The 21,633-nt window shown below is 40.2% G+C and overlaps 1 protein-coding gene and 1 long non-coding RNA gene across 16 annotated transcripts in view; one reads left to right on the top strand and one right to left on the bottom strand.

Moving 5' to 3' along the window:
* Window positions 1–21,633, top strand: part of CSNK1G1 (casein kinase 1 gamma 1) — a 54,344-nt gene that overhangs the window by 10,557 nt on the left and 22,154 nt on the right. For 8 of the 15 annotated variants that reach the window (XM_083712789.1, XM_083712788.1, XM_083712777.1 and 5 more), the window contains exons 2-11: window positions 2,084–2,475; window positions 6,260–6,300; window positions 7,206–7,275; window positions 9,793–9,944; window positions 12,420–12,654; window positions 14,226–14,311; window positions 16,359–16,443; window positions 18,630–18,778; window positions 19,760–19,861; window positions 20,580–20,687. In XM_083712789.1, coding sequence (XP_083568915.1) covers window positions 2,298–2,475; window positions 6,260–6,300; window positions 7,206–7,275; window positions 9,793–9,944; window positions 12,420–12,654; window positions 14,226–14,311; window positions 16,359–16,443; window positions 18,630–18,778; window positions 19,760–19,861; window positions 20,580–20,687 — 1,206 coding nt within the window. In that variant the 5' untranslated portion in view covers window positions 2,084–2,297. The remainder of the gene's footprint in view (window positions 1–2,083; window positions 2,476–6,259; window positions 6,301–7,205; window positions 7,276–9,792; window positions 9,945–12,419; window positions 12,655–14,225; window positions 14,312–16,358; window positions 16,444–18,629; window positions 18,779–19,759; window positions 19,862–20,579; window positions 20,688–21,633) is intronic. The other 7 variants (XM_083712780.1, XM_083712782.1, XM_083712781.1 and 4 more) reach the window with 1 other exon arrangement.
* Window positions 1–21,633, bottom strand: part of LOC310831800 — a 389,087-nt gene that overhangs the window by 345,302 nt on the left and 22,152 nt on the right. The window contains exon 2 of the long non-coding RNA XR_014557965.1: window positions 3,586–3,760. This is a non-coding gene — a long non-coding RNA (uncharacterized lncRNA). The remainder of the gene's footprint in view (window positions 1–3,585; window positions 3,761–21,633) is intronic.

Here is a 21,633-nt window from a genome sequence, read left to right as displayed (position 1 = left end):
GAGTTACTGAACTAAGTAAAGGTTTCAGGAGCTCTGAAAATACATTCTAGGGTTGTCAAACAGCAGAATATGACAAGTAAAAAGTTAGGATAACAGAATACAATATTAGTAACTATTTCTATTTCATTTTTTAAAAATGCATTTGGATATGGCTATTCTTTGAGATTATGTTTTAGAGCAGAACTGTTCCCATACGGTAATGTTAGTTTAGTGCATGGACACTAGGTTGTCTTGTCTTTATTATTCAGCCTCAGTTTATTTGTATCTTAAAAGTTTCTGACAATCTTCAGGACTGTATTACAGAAGAGGCGCTGTGATGAGCAGAAAAGTACATATAATTAGGAATACAAGTTAATGCAATCAGAGTAATTTGAGTCAAACTGAATGTACAGCTTTAATACACAAGAAGGATTAGGGAATTTTATAATAGGGAAGCAATCCAAACTCATGGTAATAGGCTGTTATCAGGCCCCTAGGAAGATAAAACCTTGTCATTTCTAATGTTTTGTTTTATAAATTGACTTATATGAAATAAGCTGCACAACTTCAATGAAGTCTGATTCCTATGGTGTATTCAAATTAAGTCAACAAGGCTCTGTCTTTCTTTGAATGTGCATATTAATGTCAAAGTGCAAGTATAATTGGTCAGTCTAAAGATAAAAGTATCCCAGCCTATTAAGGAACTATTTTAATTAATTTTTTTACTTTTCTGTTATAAATCTCCCTCAAAGGAAGTATTTTATATCAAGCAGACAACAATTCTTAAATGTTAGGCAATAGTGATACAGAGAACTTCATATGTGGCTGAAAAATTTAAAAGTACATGGATATGAACTATTTCTTAGTGAGATACATTTACCGAGAATGTTTACAACTATCTCTAGAGCTGGCAGTAATAGACATTATGTTTTGGGTCTGTGATGTCTCCAGAATCTGAGGACTTAGCTTTTGTGTTCTTGGCTGGGGATTGGGCAAGTAACCATCGGTAATGAAAGACTTTAAATTTGTTTCATGATTAGTGGGGCTAAGTGTGAAGGGTACACTGTTAGGCAAAGAAGTATTGCCTCTCTTATGCCAGTTTGATGAATAAGGCATTTAAAAGTGTTGGAGTGTGTGTGTGTGTGAGTAAAATTGACTTTCCTTCTAACATTTAAAAACTGAAGCTGTGACAATGCTTAATATAATCAGCATTAGGTTGAAGAATTTTATCATGTCTGCTTTTGAAACCAACTTTATGTTCAACATTTCATACCCCATCTTCAGTTTGAAAACTTCTAGGGCTACTTACAATATAGAATTTAAAGTCTTTTAAATCTGTTTTAATGCAGAAGCAATTGCTGCTATGTTTTGTAACATTTTAAATTGTATTTATACTTACTTTGTTTTAAATACTATTTAAAATGCTACAAAACTTAGCAGTAACCACTTCTGCATTAAGACAGATTTAACAAACTTTAAGAGAACTCTGGGGTTTGACTGAGATTGCCTTGTAGAATTCTACATAGCACATATAATGGTTAAAATTCGTAATCTTAATTTTGTAAAATATAATGTTGAAATTGTATTTATAATGCAGAAATGCAAAAGCCTTGCATATAATAAACCTAAAAATTAAACTCTGGCTACCCTTACTTTACCCAAAGCATTAGCTGACAAATTGTGTGATTTGTATGATGTACAAATGCATTTGTGTTCTTGGGCGTTATTTCTGTCAAGCGTTATTTGTCCCTTTGTTCTGTACATCTAGACTCATGAACATTGTTCATAAGTGTAGCCAGATCCACTTCTTTGTTACCTGATATAAAGCTAAGATATTCTTCTAATATCTTAGATTGAAAAGTGTGAGACTTTTGGAATGGAGGAAAACTGCCGTTTCCATAGCTGGGAATGGCTATGGGTAGTGTCCATCTCTATTCAAGTTTATATTTTCCACAGTGAGAAACAACAAATGGTTACACTGACACTGGCAACCTGATGAAAATGCTGATTCCAAAATAGCTATCATTGAATTCTATTTTAGTGAACAGCTTGTTCTTTTATAAATAGGATTTTGATCTTACAATTGCCCTTTTTTCTGTTGTAGGTTATATAAGATTCTCCCCTACCTTGTGGAGGACTCTGGAGTTGCCCATCGAATGTTCGGTGGAAGAACACGAATAACCTGGATATGGTGCCAAAAGATCTCCAAATGATTTTATAGTTTGACCCAATGATTCTTCTGGATATATATTTCTCTCTTCAAGAATAAGTGCAAAGTCCAAATCCTGCTCACTGGGAGATATTTTTATTTTAAGATCATGGACCATCTTACTAGGGAGAAAGATGAAAGGCGAACCGGAAAAGGAAATCCAGCAAGAAGTTCACACAGTTCCCGAGCATCAAGTTCCACTTCAGCCTCTGGTGTTCTTATGGTTGGGCCCAATTTCAGAGTTGGCAAGAAGATAGGCAGTGGAAATTTCGGAGAGCTCAGGCTAGGTAAGAGCATATAACTTTCACAGGTTGTAAACAGGGCTACACTATTTAGTTAAAATCTTTTGATCAGCTAAAAAGGTGTCCCTAATTGTGCAATTAATGTACAGTACATGTCAAAACTTCAGATAGCAGGTGTCACCTTGGGAAAGGCATTTCCCTCTCGCCTGCGTAAGGGGGATGCCCTTTCTAAGGTAGTTTTTGCTGCAGTATATACATACCTCATTCAAAACATATGTTTTTCATATTGTTTCATATGAAAGTTATAAATAACACTTCTTTACTTGGGTGACATCTTTCTCCCCCCCCCCCTTTTCTGCTCAGGAAGTTTTAATATGCTATTTTTTACTATACATAACTTGGTTTAGCTGAGTAATTTCCATATATACAGAAAATGATGAAGCTTATATAAATTTATAAATAATGCTTAATGCAGTTCTTTCTTGAGCGGCTGTTTTTCAGAATTCTACAGTACAGTATATAATTTTCTGTTCCATAATACTGCTAAATGAAATTTTCCCACATAAACAAGCAATTATTTTGTTTTTATTTTTTAGAGCAGATAAAATAATTAAAGCCCAGTATAATACCCACCAGTTTGTACTGGTTTAACTGGTTGCTGCAGAATGCTGTTTCTTAAAATGAGATGATGATATCCATTATTTCCTATGGGAACATTTCTAACCCATGCTACCTCCCTCCACTCTGCCTGGAACTGCAGCAGCAAATCAGCTAAAGGAAAACAAAGGAAAAACTGATTTGTCTGATCTCTCTCCCTCCCCCTCCCCCTCCCCCACATGGTTTCTGCCTAAAATTGCCTCCTCCAACCAGCAAAACACAAACAAGTAAGAAGGTAGGCAAACTCCAGTTGTTAGGATATCTGAGCCAGCCTTATGTAGTGAAGTTTGCGTATAATTCTTTGTGTTCAGATAACCGAGATTTCAGATAACAAGTGTTTTGATAGCGGGATCCGTGTGTACAATATTATTCCTAAACTTTCTTGCTTCTGGGTAAAACCACCAGCTAAGGACAAAGTCATCCTTCCCCTGTCCACACCAACAGCACATGCTACTCACCATATAAAACATCTTAGGTAGCTATAATGCATGCAAATACTATTTCATCCACACTTCTCTGAAATTCTCAGTGCTTGGCTTTCACCTCTGGAAGCTAAGGCCTGAAAAAGACCCAATATGGAGGCCAAATGGCCAAAATATTGGGAAATACTAGAAAAAGATGGAGACAACTGGAAATTGCAGAGTTTGGAGAAAATGAAGGATAAAGTGCGAGACTGGTTACATTACGCTCAGATTAAAGAAGTTTTTAAAAATGACAAAAAGTTAGGATTCCAGGTGGAGAAATCGAAATTGGAAACAGAACTGTTAGAACCTAAGACTAAGGTACTTTCAAGAATGTATAACTTGCTGTTAAAATGGAATACACAAGATGAAATGGTTAAATCGGCTATGATAAAGTGGGCACAGGATATTGGGCATAATATTATGTTTGAGGACTGGGAAAGGTTGTGGACCACTGGGTTGAACTGCATGTAATGCTTTGAAGGAAAATGTAATGAAAATGATATATAGATGGTACATGACCCCAGTTAAACTTGCCAAAATATACCATTTGTCTGATAACAAATGCTGGAAATGTAAAGGAAATGAAGGAACTTTCTTTCACCTCTGGTGGACGTGCCCTAGAGTGAAGGCTTTCTGGGAAATGATATATAATGAGTTGAAAAAGGTATTTAAGTATACCTTCCATAAGAAACCAGAGGCCTTCCTCCTGGGTATTGTCGGCCAGAGGGTGATAAAGAAGGACAGAACTTTTTTCCTATATGCAACAACGGCAGCAAGGATACTCATCGCTAAGCATTGGAAGACTCAAGATCTACCCACACTGGAAGAATGGCAGATGCAACTGATAGACTACATGGAACTGGCTGAGATGACCGGCAGAATCCGAGACCTGGGAGAGGAGAAGGTTGAAGAAGACTGGAAGAAATTTAAGATTTATTTACAAAAATATTGTAATTTGGTTGAATGTTAAGAAGGATGCTAGATCATAAATAATTGAGCACCACTAAATTAGATGGAATTAGGATGATAAGTGAGATTGAGGAAAATATAAAACTTTTGGAGATTTATTATATTATACTTAAAAGAGCGGGACATAAGAACGCAAACAAGATGATAAATTGCTGGTAAAAATCTATACTGATGTAAGTGGGAGCGGGAGACGTGAGGGAGTCCAAAGAAGTTATGAAACTATGTTATGATATATGTTATATTGTTTATTATTTTTGCATTTGTATTTAAAAATTTTAATAAATATTTTATTAAAAAAAATGAAATTCTCAATGCTAATGAGGCAGTTTAGCTATTCAGGTTTGTCCAACCATAATCCCATACATTCTCTGTTTTCTCACACATAAAAGAAATGCTAAGGTTTCTGCTATGACACATGCACATCATCTAAAAATAAATGAATTGTGCTTCTTCTGATATACTTTTACCCATATGCAAATCTAATCAGTGGTTTGCTTGTTCAGTCAACTCAAATCTTAAATTCTGAATTCAAGACACATGCCTATATTTTCCTCCCCTGTCCAGGACCCTTAATTTTTCTCCTGCCCCAAACACTGAAGGGCAGGTAGGCAGCTCCTAATTTTGACTGTTGCTTCCTCGTAACATGAATGCTCTTTCTTCACCTTTCTCCCCTCACCCCAAAGAGGTTGGACTTTGTGTTTACTCTGTAGCTGATACACTACTTGGGAAAGACTTTACAGCAAGTTTTAGCTGGGGAGTAAAATAAACCTCACTAGGGTTTCATTTATCGTGATTTTATTTGAGCCTCAAAAGAATGAGGAATTTTATTTAAACTCAGATTTCAGTTATGCTTCTGAAGAAAAGTATAAGCACGAGGTAGTTCATATAAAAGTTGGATATAAATTATATTTCAATTGACTACCATGCATACACTTTAAACTTTAGCAATAGTATATAAATGAAGTAGGCAATCTAGCTGACAATTTCAAGACCTTTGTGCTTACGTGAAACTTGGGTTTGTTTAAGTTTGTTTAGGCTCAGTTTTCTTTAAAAAAATACATTTCAAACAATTTTCTTTGGTTCCCTCCCCCCCTACATAGGGACATTCTTGTTCATACTTTTCTCTGAATAGTTTTGTATTATTAAATGTATATAAAAGAAACATTAAAACTTTGAAGAATTTAAGTTCTAAAACAATGGGTGATAAAGAATAGGTGACTTACACATTATCCCCTCTAATATTGAATAGAATTCATTTTTGCACATTAAAAATGTACTCATAATAACATACAGTCACACCTTTGGTTTTTGAACAGCTTAGTTCCCAAATGTTTTGGCTCCCAAACGTCACAAACCCAGAAGTGAGTGTCCCAGTTTGTGAACTATTTTTGGAAGCCGAATGTCCGATGGGGCTTCTCCGGCTTCTGATTGGCTGCAGGAGCCGCAGTTTGGTTTTCAAACATTTTGGAAGTTGAACGGATTTCTGGAACGGATTCCATTTGACTTCCAAAATACGACTGTAGTCAGATTTAATTGATGCAGTTATACAGCAGATCAGATGTTTTGGACTACAACTGTCATCAGTGCCAGCCAGCACAGCTGTGTTGACTGGGGCTGATGGTACTTGTAGCCCTAATATCTGGAGTAAACCTCTTTTCATTCTGGAAACCTGAAAAACTAGCAATACTGACTTACCTGTCACCATTGTGATGTTTATTGTGTCTCTGTTTCCATTGCAGGCAAAAATCTTTATACAAATGAATACGTAGCAATCAAACTGGTGAGTAATGTGCAGTTTTTAAACATCTCTGAAATTCTGAGTGTTAAGCAAATTAGGAGTTTAGATTATTCTTCCGTTGATCTAGACTATGTTTTCCTGGACATCTCTGTAAACTGTTGTCTTTTAAACTCTTGGTAGAACACTTCCCTGTTGTAAATACAGATAGGTAGCTGTGTTGGTCTGCCATAGTCAAAACAAAAAAAATTCCTTCCAGTAGCACCTTAAAGACCAACTAAGTTAGTTCTTGGTATGAGCTTTCGTGTGCATGCACACTTCTTCAGATACTTCTTCAGTGTATCTGAAGAAGTGTGCATGCACACGAAAGCTCATACCAAGAACTAACTTAGTTGGTCTTTAAGGTGCTACTGGAAGGAATTTTTTTTGTTTTCCCTGTTGTAAACACATTCATGAAATGCTTCCATAAAGAGATTTGGAAAGCTGTTTTGTTATTAACCTGCCATGTATCTTAATAATATTTTTTAGTGAATGGCCACTTCTTTCTAACTTATTTATTTATTTAACTTATATCCTTCCCTTCATCCGCAGATTTTAAGGCAGGTAACATACATACATACATACATACATATATGAAATATCATGTATGTAATTCAGATTAATGACCCAAGTTAAGTTCTTTGACAGATGCTTAATATTAGGCTCCTTCCTATCTGACAATGTGACCATGTAGCTGCTTATCTTCAGTTTTTGCCTACATTGAAGTTGGCCTCTCATGAATTCACACCTGATATTTTGTGTTGGAAATTCAAAGGGCAAGGATTTAATAGCAGTTCTTCAAAGCCAGTCAAATTAAATCCTGGTCCTAGGTGGTTTTCCAAGTTTGAGAGATGCTAAGGCTGCCATAGAGTTCCATTTAATTTGACTATTTTTTCATTCTGTTTTTGTAGGAGCCATTAAAATCTCGTGCCCCACAGCTGCATTTAGAGTATAGGTTTTATAAACACATTGGCTGCACAGGTAAGTAATCTCATCGCTAGAAATGATAATAAAAGGAGAGTATTTAACTTGTAGTTGATGTACCGTATTTTTCGCTCTATAAGACGCACCAGACCATAAGACACACCTATTTTTTGAAGAAGGAAAACAAGAAAAAAAATATATTCTGAATTCCAGAAGCCAGAACAGCAAGAGGGATCGCTGCGCAGCAAAAGCAGTGATCGCTCTTGCTGTTCTGGCTTCTGGGATAGCTGCGCAGCCTGTATTCGCTCCATAAGATGCACAAACATTTCCCCTTACTTTTTAGGAGGGAAAAAGTGAGTCTTATAGAGCAAAAAATACGGTATTTGAAACCCCATTAATATCATTCCTGGAGACCACTGTTTGTCCTTGGCTGATCTGACAATTGCAATTTTGATGCACTACCACAGTCCTCAAGATTTGTTTACCTTTGTATCCCAAGCATAAAGGGAACTCTTTTTTTCTGTTAGTAGGTAACTTTGAGAAAATATATGTAGAAGGCACGTATAATAGATCTGACTTAAGGGTTGTAGCTGGTATACTGGAAAACAGATGTGACTGCCATAACACATGTGTGATACACGATACACCCAGAACAGTTCTGCTGGATCAGAACATCTCTAGTCCAACACCTGGTTTCCAAATGTGGTCAACCAGATGGCTTCCTAGAAGCAGGATATTATACTGCCTCTGATCCTGGAGGGTAGCATAGAGCCACTATGACTAGTAGCCATCGATAGTGCTATGCTTCATGAGTTTGCCCAGCCCTCTTTTTAAAGCCATCTAAGCCAATGGACGCCACTGCATCTTGCTGCATAAATTCCTTTGTTTGACCAGGCATGCTCTTTGAAGACATAAGATGTCTGTTATGTAGGGTAGGGTAGGCATCAAAATAAAGAAAATGCTACTTGATCTTCACAGCCCAGCCAAAGAACAGAGCAGTAGATACTAAATTTACGTGTGGCATTGACTTCCAGGACTGGAAACCCATTGTCTGGAAGCTTTGCTTGGGGATAGTATTTTATGGCTGAGAATTGGTCCATGAAACAGAACTTGGGTCGATTTGAAATGGGCTAGATAAATTCTTGGAGGATAAGGTATCAGCCAACCGCTGTTAACCATGACTATGTTCTCCCTCCAGGATTAGAGAGAGCTTGTCTCTGAATACCAGTCACTGAGAAACAACAGTGAGCAAGTACCGTATTTTCCGCTCTATAGGACGCACTTTTCCCCCTCCAAAAATTAAGGGGAAATGTGTGTGCGTCCTGTAGAGCAAATGCAGGCTGCGCAGCTAAGCCCAAAGCCAGAACAGGGAGACGGAGTGCTGCGGAGCGCTCGGTATCGCTGTTCTAGCTTGGGGATGGCTGCGCGCAAAGCCTCTGCAGGGCAGCGAGGTGCCTTCACCCCGCTGCCCCGCAGAGGCTAGAAAGGCTGTCCCCGAAGCCAGAACCGTCTCGCTGTTCTAGCTTGGGGATGGTAGCCGCCTGAAGCCTCCAGAGCGCAGCAGGAACTCCCACTGCGCTCCGGAGGCTTTGAGTGAATGCACCTTGAACACACCTTGTTTTAGAGGGGGAGAACAAGAAAAAATCCCCCTCCCCTGTTCTCCCCCTCCTATGGTGCGGTGCGTCCTATAGGCCAGTGCATCCTATAGAGTGAAAAATATGGTACTATTGTCCTCATGTCCTGAGGACAAGTGGGCTTCCAGCAGGCATCTGATAAACCACTGTGGGATACAGGATGCTGGAATAGTTGGGCTTTGGTCTGATCCAGCATGACTCTTTTGTTCTTGTAACAGAGATAGTTGTACCTTGGTTCTGTAATACCCCAGAACTCATATGTTTCGGCTCCCAAATGAAACCGGGAGTGTTCTGGTTTTCAAATGTTTTTCAGAAGCCGAACATCCAATGTGGCTTCCACGGCTTCTGATTGAAAACGTCTTGGTTTTCAAACAGTTCTGGAAGTCGAACGGACTCCTGGAACGCATTCTGTTCGAGAACCAAGATATGACTGTACTAGTTAGGATCAGTCAGTTCTGTATGCCCAAGGGAGCTTTAAACTTTTGATGTCTCAGATAGCATCTTCCCATGCTCTGTGAGCCATTTCTGAAAGTGAATTTGTGGGGGAGTTTGAAAAACAGTTTTGTGACGTCATATGGTTTGCTTAAATAAAAAAAGGGTAAAATATCCTGGTCAGCATGAAGAAACCGTTGCACCCATCCAAGTAGCTCTTAAATACCAGCTGTAAAGTTTGATGGATTGTGATTATTACTGTCCTAGTGCACACCAGCTCTACAAAAAAGCAACACACAACCACCACCACCTCTTCACAAATTAATTGAAAGGGTTTCATGTGGTGTGGTGGGGAGAACAATTGATAGATAAATTTCAGAACCATTTTTGTGACAGAATTTGACTGGCATAAGTAAAATCTGCTGGCTTTGGTAGTTTTCATACAATAGTAATGATGCTACTGCAACCATCTGGATGTATTCCAAAAGTATGTTTTGTATACTTTCAGTTGAAGGCTTCCCCCAGGTGTTTTACTATGGGCCGTGTGGAAAGTACAATGCCATGGTACTTGAGCTCCTTGGTCCAAGTTTGGAGGACTTATTTGACCTTTGTGATAGAACATTCACTCTGAAGACAGTCTTAATGATAGCAATCCAGCTGGTGAGTAAAAGAATAGTTTGTGCTGATTTCGCAGTCTTTGGCTTACAATTTTACATGATTTCCTAATATTAACAAATGGTTCAGGAAACTACATATTAACTCTTACATGGGGAGTAGCCAACAAAGTGTCTCCAGATGTTGGATTACAGCTCCCAACATCTTTGACCATTGGCTGTGCTGACTTGGGCTGATGGGAACAGGCTTCCCTTGCACTATGCTAACTTTCAGTTTTCAAGAAAAGTAAGTGTTTGTGTGTGATTTATTTGTTTAGTTCACTGGGTTTTTTTCTTGCTTCTTAGTCGTACTTAGTTGAGTTAATCTTCAGTAACTCAGTAAGTATAAATGGTTTGTTTACTATGCTTTGTTCACTTTAGACAGCAAGATTTGAACATATCAAGAACATATCAAGAACTGAATGGAATGATTTATGTTCTTGTTGATGTTTAGAAAGGATTATTGATTGCATATGTCGGGCTGGTGAGCCTGTGGCCCTTCAGATCTCATTGGTCTCCAGATTCCATCAACCCCAGCTAGCATATCTGGTGGTTGTGAAAAATATCAGTGGTTTACAACAGTATATACAAAAAGACCATTAAAAATATAAAAATTAGAAATCAACTATGTATTATGGAAAGATATATTCATAATCGTCTATTTCAGCTTGACAGAATAGAAAAGTTTTCAACAGGTGTTCAAAAGTTGAAATGACAGGTGCCTGCTGAATCTATTGGCAGAGTATTCCACAAGACTGGGCTGGTGATAGTTACTAAAGCAGGGGTCAGCAAACCTTTTCTGTAGGGGGCCGGTCCACTGTCCCTCAGACTTTATGGAGGGCTGGACTATATATGCACACTGCGAGGGGGGCCAGTAGTCCTCCTCCCCACCCAGCCCCAGCCACCTTCTTGGTTTGCCGCCTGCCTCAATCGCCGAAGGGCTGGCAGCAGTGGCGCGAAACGGGCTTTCTCCCCGCCCAGAGAAAGAAAGCTTCCCAGGGTCTGCCACCATCACCACCGCCGCTGCTGCGTCTGCCTCTTGTGAAGCGGGTATGCAGAGTGAGCTCGTCCTCGCTGTTCTCTGGCTCACAGGAGCACCAGGGCGGCGATGGGAGGAAGAAGCCGAGCGGCAGCTCTGCCAATCAAACACCATACCTGGTTTACCTCAGCACGGCGCAGGGACGTCTCTGCCAGTGAAATACCACTGAGGTAAACCAGGTGTGGCGTTTGATTGGCAGAGATGTCGCTGCACTGAAGTAAACCAAGCATAGCATTTGATTGGCAGAGCCGCCGCTGCTCGGCCTCTTCCTCCTGTCATCATCGCTAGGAGTCTCGGCTTCGCAGCGGGCTTTGCAGTATGGGCCGGATTTAGACCCAGGTGGGCCTGATCCGGCCCAGGGGCCATAGTTTGCCGACCCCTGTATTAACGGCTTGGTTTCTTATTGCAGTCAAATGAGCCTCACAAACTTGGGGAATGACTAACAACTCTTCTTCATGTGTCAGTGATTGAGCTGGGGTGTAAGGGATCAGGCAGTCCCAAAGATACCCTGGAATTAAATAGTTAAGAGCTTTGTAAGCTAATACACGGGCCTTTAGCCTGGCTCAGTAGTAATGGGCAGCCAGTGTAGAGGTTTTAGTAATGGTGTCACATGTTGTTTGTCAGGTGCTTATCTGCAGTCCAACCGCCACATTCTGCACCAGTTGGAGCTTCTGAGCCAGGCCAAAGGTAGCTCCACATAAGAGTGCATTGTAGTATTCCAGCCTTGAGGTTACTACCCCATGGTCTACAATTATATTATCAGGCCTTGTTGTTGGTGGCAGACAAGGAAATGCAACTTAGCTGGTCCTGTGCGTAAGGTTCGGTTCCCAAAATAGAGTTTGGGCACTTTCAAATGGTTGTACATGTGTTAAGCTGGTCAGATTGATTGCAAGTGCATCATGTTAAATGTGTACGAGTTGAAGAGTAGGTTGCGCTAGATAACTTCTAGTTTTCAAGAGTCTGATGATGATGGAAAGCAGAACATGGATTAGAGAAGTGGCATTCAAACTTGTATGGAACTCTGGGATTTCTTGAAGCTTATAAGAGGTGTTATCAGTGAGATGAGGAATGATGAACAAGGCTCCTAGAAGTTGGCTTGCTTCCAATTGCTGTCAAGCGTCCTATTCCTTGGGATGTTGAGGATGTTCTGCGCTGCCTGTCTGTTCATGTGGGGCAACAATGACAACAGGCATGCTCAGAGCCATTCAATGAACTGATTCTCTTATGTAGATCATACTTCAAAATCTTCTGGAACACCTTGAGGTTTCCTTGGCAGATGGATTTCTTCTATAAAAAACACCGTATTATTTCTTTTTTATTAAGGTATTTTAACATCTGGGAATGATGTTAACTTACACTTTAATGTACACTAGCTCTTGAATAACTGACAAACCCTTGACAGTTTTGTAATTAAAGGCATTTAAATACTGTCTTGTCTTACAGATCTCTCGAATGGAATTTGTGCACTCAAAGAATCTCATTTATCGAGATGTCAAGCCAGAAAACTTCCTTATTGGACGACAAGGAAATAAGAAAGAACACATCATCCACATAATAGACTTTGGACTGGCCAAGGAGTACATTGATCCTGAAACCCAAAAACACATACCTTACAGGGAACACAAGAGTCTAACTGGAACAGCAAGATATATGTCCATCAACACCCATCTTGGCAAAGGTTTGTTACGATACCTTTGTATCTTACTTCATCTGTATTATGTATTACTTCATCTGTATTAGCGGAAGAGCTCAGGCTCTTTTCTACAGAACTTATGCCATTAAAACATTTTCAGATGTTACCAAAAATGAGACATTTGAATGCTTTTTGTGTGTTTTCAAAGCATTTTTATCCTGCTCTTAAGTGGAAGAAGACTGTCCTCAGGCTTACAACTTAAAAGACATATTGTTGTTACTGTTGCATAATTTTGCATGCCTACCTGTCAGTAGCACCTTTTTTTACAAATATATTTAAATTTCATTATTAAGAATATTAATAAATACCGTCTTTTTCTATGTATAAGATGCCTCCGTGTATAAGACACCCGCTATTTTTCAGGACTCAAAATTAAGAAAATGTACTATCCATGTATAAGTGGATTTAGGGAAAAATATAATCTTATACACAGAAAAAATACGGTATGTTGATTACAAATAATATACATAAAATAGCCTTTACCAGACCAAATGAAAACCTACCAACAGCAGTAGCTTTTCATTTTGTCCATTAATGGCTTTTATCTGACTAGCTCTTCAGTAGTTTCCTTGCACTTTTTTAGTTCCATTTGGATTTTGCTCTTGCCCATATACACACAGTTTTGTCCTTAGCTGTTTTGGTATTGATAGCTTTTTGAAACTCTGAAATAGATTTTTAGCAAATCAGTGTTTGTGTTGTTTTATGTCAACCTGTAAGCCAGCTCTAGCAGAAAACACCCAAAGCATTATTTAGCTTCCAGAGTGCTTCTTGTTTGGCTACTTATGTAAATGCCTTAGTTGCACTTGTGTAATCCACATGGGCTTCTTTGGAGCTTTTACTGTTTTACTGTCCTTGCAATCTTGACTTCTCATTGCCCGTAATGCTTTGTCTTCACACTAGTAGAGTGCACTGTACTCCGTTGAATATCTTGGAAGCTTCACAGCATAGGCTATGTCATACTTGAAAGGACACATTTATCCATCTTGTAGAGGTTGCATAAGCAACCCTATACAATGGTACCTCAGGTTACATACGCTTCAGGTTACAGACTCTGCCAACCCAGAAATAGTACCTCAGGTTAAGATCTTTGCTTCAGGATGAGAACAGAAATCGTGCTCCGGCGGCGCAACAGCCCCAGGAGGCCCCATTAGCTAAAGTGGTGCTTCAGGTTAAGAACAGTTTCAGGTTAAGAACGGACTTCTGGAACGAATTAAGTACTTAACCCGAGGTACCACTGTAAATGCTATTTTTACCATAGTGCTGGGGTTTTTATTCCTGACTTGCAATAAGCTAAAGACCACTTTAATGAAATAGCTGTATCTAGATTTGGAGCCAGTTCATCCATAGAGCATGAAGCAGGGATGTCTTTTTGTAAATAGAGAATAAATCTACACTAAGACTTCATGGCCAATTAGGAGTCTTTGACAAATATCCCCTTCTGTGCTCCCTGTTGCCTACAAATGTTTTCAACATTGTGCCAGAGCTAGGAATGTAATTTAGTAGGCATTTCTGATAGAGCGGATAAAGCAGTGGTGCATTTTCTTACATCTTTTCAGAGCAAAGTCGTCGAGATGACTTGGAAGCCCTTGGACATATGTTCATGTATTTCCTTCGAGGCAGTTTGCCCTGGCAAGGCCTTAAGGTATTTGCTAAAGTGTGTTGCTCAACATAATAGCTGCCAGCAGATACTTCCTGTTTGACGTAGAGCTTTACTCTCTTCTCTGAGGATTCAGATTTACTTGTACAGTGGTACCTTGGAAGTCGAATGGAATCCGTTCTGGAAATCCGTTCGACTTCCAAAACATTTGGAAACCAAGGCACGGCTTCCAATTGGCTGCAGGAAGCCTCTGCAGCCAATCGGAAGCTGTGTCAGCCGTGTCGGATGTTCGGGTTCCAAAGAACGTTAGCAAACCGGAACACTCACTTCCAAGTTTGCGGTGTTTGGGAGCCAAAACGTTTGACTTGCAAGGCGTTCGTCAACCAAGGTACGAGTGTACAGTTTATAAGAAAACATGGCTTTGGTCAGTGATAACTGGTGGCAGGGGTGGCTCTTCCTGTTTCACCACCTGAGGCAAAATAGGATTTCCCACCTCCTGTCTTCACTCCTTACCCCCCAACACTACTTCTTCTGCGCCTTGGATTTTACTGAACTTTGCAGGGGCTGGGGCACTCCTCAAAATGTTGTCATTTGGCTTCTCCCACCCCTCCCATTGGGGAAGTGGGAGCCAAGTGGCAGCATGTCACACAGAAATGTCTTTGAACTTGCCAAACTTGGCAGGAGCCAGGGCACCCCTCAAAACGTTATCGCTTGGCTTCTCCCTCCCCAGGTGCGGGGAAGATGAGAGGCAATGTTTGGATGCTAGAACGTCTCCCTTATGGCAGCGGAAGTGGTGGGGCAGGTGGGGCGCCACCTCATGCATTTCTGCCACCTGAGGCAGGCACTTCACCTGTCTTCATGGACAAGCTGGCCCTGACTGGTTCATTGCCCAAGCTCCACTCACTATGATACTCTTCAGTTTGCTAGTCAACTTTGAATTTAATCCTGATAGTCAGCCAGCGGAAGTTGCATGTCTTGCCCTTTTGTTTTTAATTGCTGACATATTCCTTACTGAGCAGCTAAATATGACTGCAAGACATGCTTCTTCTGCTGCATCTCTTATCCTTAATTTTGCCCCAATGCAGATGAGCTACATTTAAAAAAAATTTTTTTTTTAATTCTTCCAGTAGCATCTTAGAGACCAAATATTCTTCAGATATCTGAAGAAGTGTGCATGCACATGAAAGCTCATGCCAATAAAAAACTTAGTTGGTCTCTAAGGTGCTACTGGAAGGATTTTTTTTTATTTTGTTTCGACTACCTACCTGCATTTTCAAGCTTCCCTTTAGTTCCTGTTTTCATTTTGCCTGATTTTTCTCTGTATAACCCTTCTTCATCTGCCTAGCCCCTCCTGTCCACTTCACAGCTGGAGTCCCTCACATCCAATTTGTCAGCCCACAAAGGAGGAGGCCTCCCACACAGAGGTTTAGCATCAACTCTCCTTGTTTTGTTCTTGGAACCTCATTAAGGAACAGTAACAAAAAAGAGGTCTAGTGTGCAAATAAAGGAGGAAAATCTGGAATAGGCTTTTATCGGGTGGGAAGGATCAGGCTCCCATCCTTTTTAGATCTTCTGTTGTAAACAGATGCTTGATGAGCTGTGCTGTGGTGCAGATGGAAGTCCTTTGTCAGGATGAATACAGCAAAGGGTTAGAGAGTTAATGGGTGAAGGAGATAATTAGTTTAGTAGAGTCGCTCTCAACTTGCTGATTATCATGCATTATAGATAGTAATGGTCTTAGAGTAAATGTTCTTGTAAAGAGCACGTTTCAGAATAACTTCAAACACCCCTTTTCTGGGCTGTGTAGAAAGAGGAGCTTTGGAGAGGGTGCAGACTGGCTGTAATGGGTCAAGGAGCTGGCAGGAAAGCCATGTTGTGGGAGCTTGCACATGCAGATCTGTTCATGCAATAGTAGTAACAAGTAATGTGTATATGGTACTTTATAGTGCTCAAACGGCTTTACATAATCTTAGTTTGCAAAGTAGGTCAATATTATCCCCATGTTGCATATGGGAGGCAGAGAGGGGAAGAGAGTGGCTTGCCTTACTGCGTAGCCTAACCCTCTTAAAATATATATATTTGCTTTACACAGGCTGATACATTAAAAGAGAGATACCAGAAGATTGGGGACACAAAGAGGAACACTCCAATTGATGTTCTCTGTGAGAACTTCCCAGGTAAGTTTCATACTGGGTCGTTTATCTTCTGTGCAAGGTGCCTTCTGAAAATAGGAACCAGGCTCCTGTTAAAGCAGCATTTCCTGAGCTCAAGTGTTGGAACAAATGTGTTCCTACTGGTATGCTTGGATTCTTTGTTCAATGTATGGCTAACATCAGAGTTGGCTGTAAATTTCAGTGATACTTGTGTTTAACCTGTGACTCTCCAAGTGTTGTTGGGTAACTATTTTCATCATTCCTGACCATTGACCATAATGGCTGTGACTTCTGGGAGTTGGAGCCCATCAACATCCAGAGAGCCACAGGTTACCCTTCGCTGGTTTTAAATGGTTGCTTGCAGCCACCTGGCTAATGATAAGTGCCAGTCCTAGCACAGAGTACATCAGTCTAGTCAAGTCCACAACAACTCTGCTAGAGAGGCAGCTTTCTTTTGTAGCCTGCATATGGCTACAGTCCTCCATGCGCTTCTTTGGAATTGATTGTTTTTGATAGGTAGGGCCCTAGAATGGTGATGTGAGTAGCTGAGTGACAAGTTAGCAAACATGGTTGTTGACCCATTTCAAGGATAGAAAGTGCCTTGATTGCTGGAAAATGAATTGGGAGGAATGTTTTTCTTTGCTGTTTCTTCTAGAACTCTCAGTGGTAATATCCAATATCATGGACTGGGGCTGGGGTCCATCTGGGACATCTTCCAATGTGGACCTCATGGGCATTGCCTTTGGTGGTTCCAGTCCTCCTTGGGTTCTTAGGAGACTAGGTGTGTGGTGTTGTCAGCACACTAGCACCCAACTCTGTCTCATTTTCACTGAATCCTAGGGAGGCAGTAGTGGCTCTGAATAGCTTTCCTAAGTCAGTGAGTCATTGGATAAGTGTGATGAACCTGAAAATACTCTGTTTTATACTTATATGGACTTCAAGCAATCTGATTGCTATTGATGTCATCGGGGAGGGTCGGGGAGAGAATTACCTGCACCCACTCTTTCTTTTAGTCCAGCATGCAAGTGCAACATAATTAACAATGGGAAGAAATACCTCTTTGCTGTTTGATAGCTGTCATATTACTCGTCATTATATATATGTAGCTCAGCAGAGGTGCTGTACCTCAAAGAACATTCAAGACCAGCAGGTTGTGACTGATTTAAATCAAGTAGCCCTTTAAACTTCTGAGCAGCATACCATATATTTCTGTGTATAACATGCCCCCGTGTATAACAAGACCCCCATTTTTTGGGACTCCAAATAAAGAAATCCCCCATATGCACTATCTCTGTATAAGACGATCCCCAATTTTAAACTTGAAAAAATAGGGGGGAAATAGTGTCTTATACGCTGAAGAATACAGTATGTTGAGTTATTGTTCAAAACATTTGTGGCCTTATTTGGGTTATTACTGACTCCAGATTAGCAGTGTAGGCTCTGTTCCCTGCATCTGATTATAGCACAATGACCTCTACAGAATGTTATGGCAAGGACATAGATTCAAATAGCTCTTAAAATGCAGCTATTCTTCATTATTTTCATTTGCTTTTGCCTCTCTTTGTAACTTGGCTTATGGGCCCTTGTTTTGAAGACAGGAGCCCATCTATTCAATATACCGCATTTTTTGCTCTATAAGACGCACCCGACCATAAGACGCACCTGGATTCAGAGGAGGAGAACAAGGGAAAAATATTCTCTCCCTCTCTGTGCAGCACCTTTACAGCAAAGCGGGAGGAGAAATGGAAGGGGCTTCGTTTCTCCTCCCGCTTCACTGAAAGGTCGCTGCGCAGCTCTCCCTCTCTGCGCAGCGCCCCTTCAGTGTTAACCTACCCTTCATGCTTTAACCTACCCTGAACTGTTGAGGTAGTACACTTGAAAAAATGAGTATTTTTATGTTGATGTCCACTGAGAGAATTGGGAGGTCTGGTGTAAATGCTTCCTGCTCTCTAAACTGCTCTCCAGTATATATTTTTGCTACCTGAAAGTTTGCCTTTTCATATGTCTAAATGGCCTCAAGTGTACTAAGGAGAACCATTTGGAAATATCATCCTACCAGTGGCACAGGTTTGTTGACCCCCTCATCTACTTTTGTAGGTTTATATCTTAGGGGATTAATCCAACCAGTAGGTAATGTTGAAATGTATTCTGCTTCTACTTCTTTCTGAACAGATTATCTGATGTTGCTTCTTCCTAATTCCCTTTAACAGAGGAGATGGCAGCTTATCTTCGTTATGTCAGACGATTAGACTTCTTCGAGAGACCAGACTATGATTATCTACGAACAATCTTCACAGAGTTATTTGAAAAGAGAGGATTCACCTTTGATTACGCCTACGACTGGGTTGGCAGGCCAATTGTATGTTGGAGCTGAGTGACATATTCCTTTTTTTCTTGACTGTTGCTCTTTCTATAATGTCCCTTTTAAATGCCAGTTGCATTGCAAGTAATCACTTCATGATGAACTGAGAACACAATATGACCTTTTTGCTGTACATTGAAAACTTTACTGCAAAGCCATATACGTGTTCAAGGCTCCAAACATTTTTCTTTGTTCAAGTTACTAAATGTGTCTTTCCGAACAAGTGGTATTTTAATGTAGGTGCAATTGGTGCTCTTGCATTGTGACTGGAGGGATGACAGAATGCATATTTTCTTGGCTCTCCTCAAGAACCATAGATTGTCAGATATGACCGATTGTAACTGTTTGTGCTCATTTCTACTTCTTTTTTAGTATGACTTAGTTGCCTTTTCTCCTTTCCCTTATCAACTAAATTCGCCATAAGATTATTTTCATGTTACATAATCTGTTCCCTGCCTTCAGCCGTGTGTGGCAGCATTGAGGAACTTTTCCAGGCTGCAGGCAGATTGTTATCTCCCCACCCTCTAGAGGGTCAAACGTGACCAGTGGGTGAGGGTGGGTGAATCAATCTGATTGCCAAACTCTCCTCTCGGACCAAGAGGGGGTCGAAGAGCAAACCTCATATATTCTGAGGAGACATTTGTCCATCATTATCAGGGGAAGATTAAACCTCCAGGAAGGTAGAGGAGTGTCCAGAACGAGAAGTTCAGAACAGCACTGTGGCATCTACCACATTCATGTAGATGTTAAAAATGTGCATTTTTTTGGCCAGCTGGATAGCATGAGATTTCAGGTGTAGCTCTTTGTCTTGAAGCTGTAGGCTACTGGCTGAAAGCAGCAAGTTCATTAATTGAAGATAGGGGGGCAGCATCTGTTTGGTTTCTACTAAAAAATTATCTGCTCTAGTTGTTAAGTCAACGGATTGTTTGAGAGTCACCTGGTGGGTCAATTCTGTTTGTGTGTGTGTTTCTTTTCCAGCCCACTCCAGTGGGGCCCATGCATGTGGAGTCTGGACCATCTGTAACAAGAGACATCCATGCACATAGGGATCGATCATCGATGCAGCCTCTCCGAAATCAGGTTTGTTAGCATAACATTGTTTCAACTATTAACTTTCCATTCAAATCTTTACTGAAACTTGTAATTTATAAAGAGGGACATACAGAGAAAAGACTGTTAATTCTGTTTCTTGGGTGTTTGGGGTGGTAGGAAGGCTGAATAATTAATATTATCATTTATTTAGGAATCTTTCCTGCTAATCTGCTTTACTGTATATTTGAAATGAGTGATATATAATGGTGAATGTCAGGCTTTGAAGGAAGGAGAGACTTTTTTTTGCAAGATAGGACTTTTTACAGTATTGGGATGGCTTTAGATCTCTCTACCCATCGCTGTAATGGAATGATCTGCATTTCCACTGCAGCACTGGGCTGAGAAGAGAGGTTTGTACTTGGACCTATGATGTGTGTGTATATATCTATAAAGTATGTACACATGTGTGAGAGATTGTGTGACTGCAAGTAGGCTTGGCTAACCTTTAAAATGTTTGATAACAGAGACTTGCCCTGGACCCCCCCCCCCCATAGGAAGTCCACTTTGGTATTTACTGCTTTTGGCTTCTGTGCAAACGGTTGGGAGTAGACTTGTCAGAATTAATACTTCTTCATTGCTTTGCTTCTCGGCGCCCACCCTACAGCGAGCTGACAATGTGCTTTTTAAAATAAAGCATTGCTTTGCTCTGGTTTACCTTTGCCTTCCCTCCTCTCTTTTTGCTCTGTGCTTGCAAATGCCTATGCAGTCTGCATCAGAACGTCGTGGAGAATGGGAAATGGCACCAATGCGACAAGCCAATGCTTTGTTTCTGCAATCTCACTTAACTTCAGATCGGCATGGGGGATCAGTACAGGTATTGTCCTTCTCTGTTCCACACAAATTTTCTACCGCAGTCACTTTCTTGTAATGTTCATATGCCCCACATTCTGGTGCATATTTGGTTAACTTGACGCTTCAGCTAAAATGTGTGAATTGCCTGTCACAAGGTATGAGGCAGCACAGTATTGAGAACTTTGTCTGTACTCAGAATATCTCCGGGACACAGATTTCCTCAGTTTGGTGTTGTATGAGAGTGTTTGGTAGGCAAGTGTGATGTCACCATTTGTTGATTCTTTAGACAGAGTTTGTTTCTTTTTTGCAGATTTTGTTTTAGTGTCTTCCAGATACTTTTATTTTGTAACTGATGTTACCATGCTTATGGTATTTCCACAGTGTCTTAGAAACAAATGCTATAAATAATTGTATTGGGTAGAACAACATTATAAATAGGTTGTACTTACCATTAAAGCAATAAAAATAAAATAATTTATGTAGCTAGAAAGGGGGAGAAAGAGGAAAGTAGAAGTTTAGAACTATTTATAAAGCTATTACCTTTATTTTCTAAGGGTTAAATTTCACCCAATAGCACAATATGATTTACTCTTTCTTGTATTCTATTATTCTGTACCAGGAACTTTATTTATTGTTGACTGTTCATTTATTGTTGACAACTTCATTGGTTGATCCTTAGTGTTCATCTCATCCACTTTCTCCATGCCATGCATGATTTCATACAACTTTGTGATTTCCCCACCCACTTACTCACTTTTTAACAAGTAAACTAAAAAGCCTCAAACCTTGGGAGCAAAAAGTTTCAGACCAGAGGACCCAGAATCTCAAACAGGAAGGCAGTTGTTCTGAGATTTCAGTGGAATTGCATTACAACCTCCCTGCAATAAATACATACATGAGTATGCAAAGTCTGTTTTAGAACTGAGAGACAAGAAATCTGAAAGTGGTCAGGATAATAGAAGCCAGTT

Source organism: Podarcis gaigeae, assembly GCF_964106915.1.
Source record: "Podarcis gaigeae genome assembly, chromosome: 14".
NCBI classification, from domain to species: Eukaryota; Metazoa; Chordata; class Lepidosauria; order Squamata; family Lacertidae; genus Podarcis; species Podarcis gaigeae.
Note: the sequence above shows the minus strand (reverse complement) of the source record. Positions and strands in the feature narration are given on the sequence as shown.